Genomic DNA, 2,159 nt, shown 5'->3' with positions numbered 1-2,159 from the left:
CCATATTATAAATAACAGTCAATGTAGTTATGCTCATAATTCAACATGCATAAAGGCAAAAAAGAGCTATGTCCTCAGACTTTCCTCTATAACAAGCATATAAATTACACTAATTGCTAGCTGTAGTTTTATTATCACATATACAGTAAAAACTCATATAGCATATATATGTATATCTTATAACATCTTTCTGTAAAGCAAAATAAATATTTGTGGGCATAATTTATGTCACGTTAGAAGAACATACTTTTAAGATGTATTTGGTATATATCTTAAAATGCAAATTTCAGATGAAGCAAATGTATTTCTACATATTTCTGGTCTGATGTTTGAAATAACTGGAAAATTGTGACAACAGATGGAAGAAATGCTGAATAGGAGACAGGGTATGAGACAGGTAAAATAGAGGTTCCTAAAGAGTGCTGAGCGTGGACCCAGGTAATGCAAACTCCAGAAAATAAATAAAACATATTCTGCTACTACCATCTAATCCCAGATTCCAAGCTTCTGGGTTTTAAGCTTTGGTGATTGCAATAACGCTAAGTTCTTCAACCCCAGAGTAAAGGTACCATTCATAGTTTTCCAACTAAAAGTCTCTTCAGGGCTCTTTTTACATCTTTATTCCTCAGACTATAGATGAAGGGGTTAAGCATGGGGGTGACCACTGTATACATCACAGAGGCTGTTGCACTTGCTTGTGAGCTGTGGCTTGCAGCAGAACTAAGGTACACGCCTAGGCCTGTGCAGCAAAATAAGGAGACAACGGAGAGATGAGATGCACAGGTGGAAAATGCTTTGTACTTCCCCTGAGCCGTGGAGATTGCACGTATGGAGGACACTATCTTGGAGTAAGAGTAAAGGATGCCAGAGAGAGGAACAGTAGCCAAAAGCACAAGTGCAAAATACATAACCACATCATTAAGAAAGGTTTCAGAACAGTTGAGCTGGGCCACCTGGTTCAACTCACAGAAGAAGTGTGGAATTTCCAAGTCTGTGCAGAAGGACAGCTGCAACACCATCATACTTTGTAACAGTGCATGCAGGATGCTCACAATCCAAGATAACAGAACCAGAAATCCACAGAGTCTGCGGCTCATGATGCTAGTGTAATGTAGGGGATGACAGATGGCCACATAGCGGTCATAGGCCATCACAGCCAGGAGGAAGTTGTCCAGTTCCACAAAAATCAGAAAAAAGTACATCTGGGTGATGCAATCTGCATATTGAATGGTTTTTCTCTTTGTCTGAATATTCACCAGCATCTTTGGGACAGTAGTGGAGGTAAAACAAATGTCCACAAATGACAGATTAGAGAGAAAGAAATACATGGGTGTGTGCAGGTTGGCATCTGAGATGATGACCAGAATAATGAGCATATTTCCAGCTACAGTGATCAGGTACATGGAGAGGAAAAGGCCATATATAACAGGCTGCAGGTCTGGGTCCTGTGAAAATCCCAATAGAACGAATTCTAAAAGGCGTGTATTATTTCTTGGCTCCATGTGCTTTAAGCCACTGTGACAAAAGATAGCACGAGAAGTATTCATGAAAATTGATGTTGCTGAAAGTTTTAGGCAATACAATTTGCATTCTACGGCACCCAAGTTTCTTCATTTTACCTGCCACCTCAAGGCCATCGCTAGTGCTGGTACTGACTAGGAATCCCTGTCTTACACTGTGGCATTTCCCTGAGAGGCTATAAATACCACATATTTCATGATAATTATTTTTTAAGGTTGAGTAATATGTAGACTGCCACCCATCCCTATTCCAGGTGTTGTCTCCACCTGTGACCAGACGCTGCTGTGAAACAAAATCTTCCACACATTGATAACAAAGACGACATCCAAATAAATTAATTGTATATCATTTTTATGTATAAACATATTTTTCATAGAGACAAACTAACCAGATTATATGAATTAAATATTTCTTATCTTTGAAAAAAGTAGTTATACCTCAGTTAAATTCTTTTGAAATAAGTAATACCATGAAAGATGGTTAAGATGTTGTGAAAAAAAGCATCTATAAGGAGTGGATATACAGTAGCATGTGTGAGGTGTTGGTGTGTGAACTCATGGGCATAAAAAGCACACTCTCAATAAACTGTACCATTAACACCCATAAATAATAATTCTTATAGATGCCCAGACATTTCT

At 38.4% G+C, this 2,159-nt stretch overlaps 1 protein-coding gene across 1 annotated transcript; it reads right to left on the bottom strand.

Moving 5' to 3' along the window:
* Positions 1-572: 572 nt before the first annotated feature.
* On the bottom strand, positions 573-1,502 carry LOC126504092 (olfactory receptor 1078-like). The gene has a single exon (XM_050146133.1). It carries the CDS (start codon positions 1,500-1,502, stop codon positions 573-575), a length of 930 nt encoding a protein of 309 aa, XP_050002090.1.
* Between the last annotated feature and the right edge of the window lie 657 nt (positions 1,503-2,159).

Source organism: Alexandromys fortis, unplaced genomic scaffold, assembly GCF_014885135.2.
Source record: "Alexandromys fortis isolate MF-2015 unplaced genomic scaffold, M_Fortis_MF-2015_v1.1 scaffold_42, whole genome shotgun sequence".
In the NCBI taxonomy this organism is placed as follows: domain Eukaryota; kingdom Metazoa; phylum Chordata; class Mammalia; order Rodentia; family Cricetidae; genus Alexandromys; species Alexandromys fortis.
The sequence above is the reverse complement of the archived record's forward strand: the minus strand, read 5'-3'. Positions and strand labels throughout refer to the sequence as shown.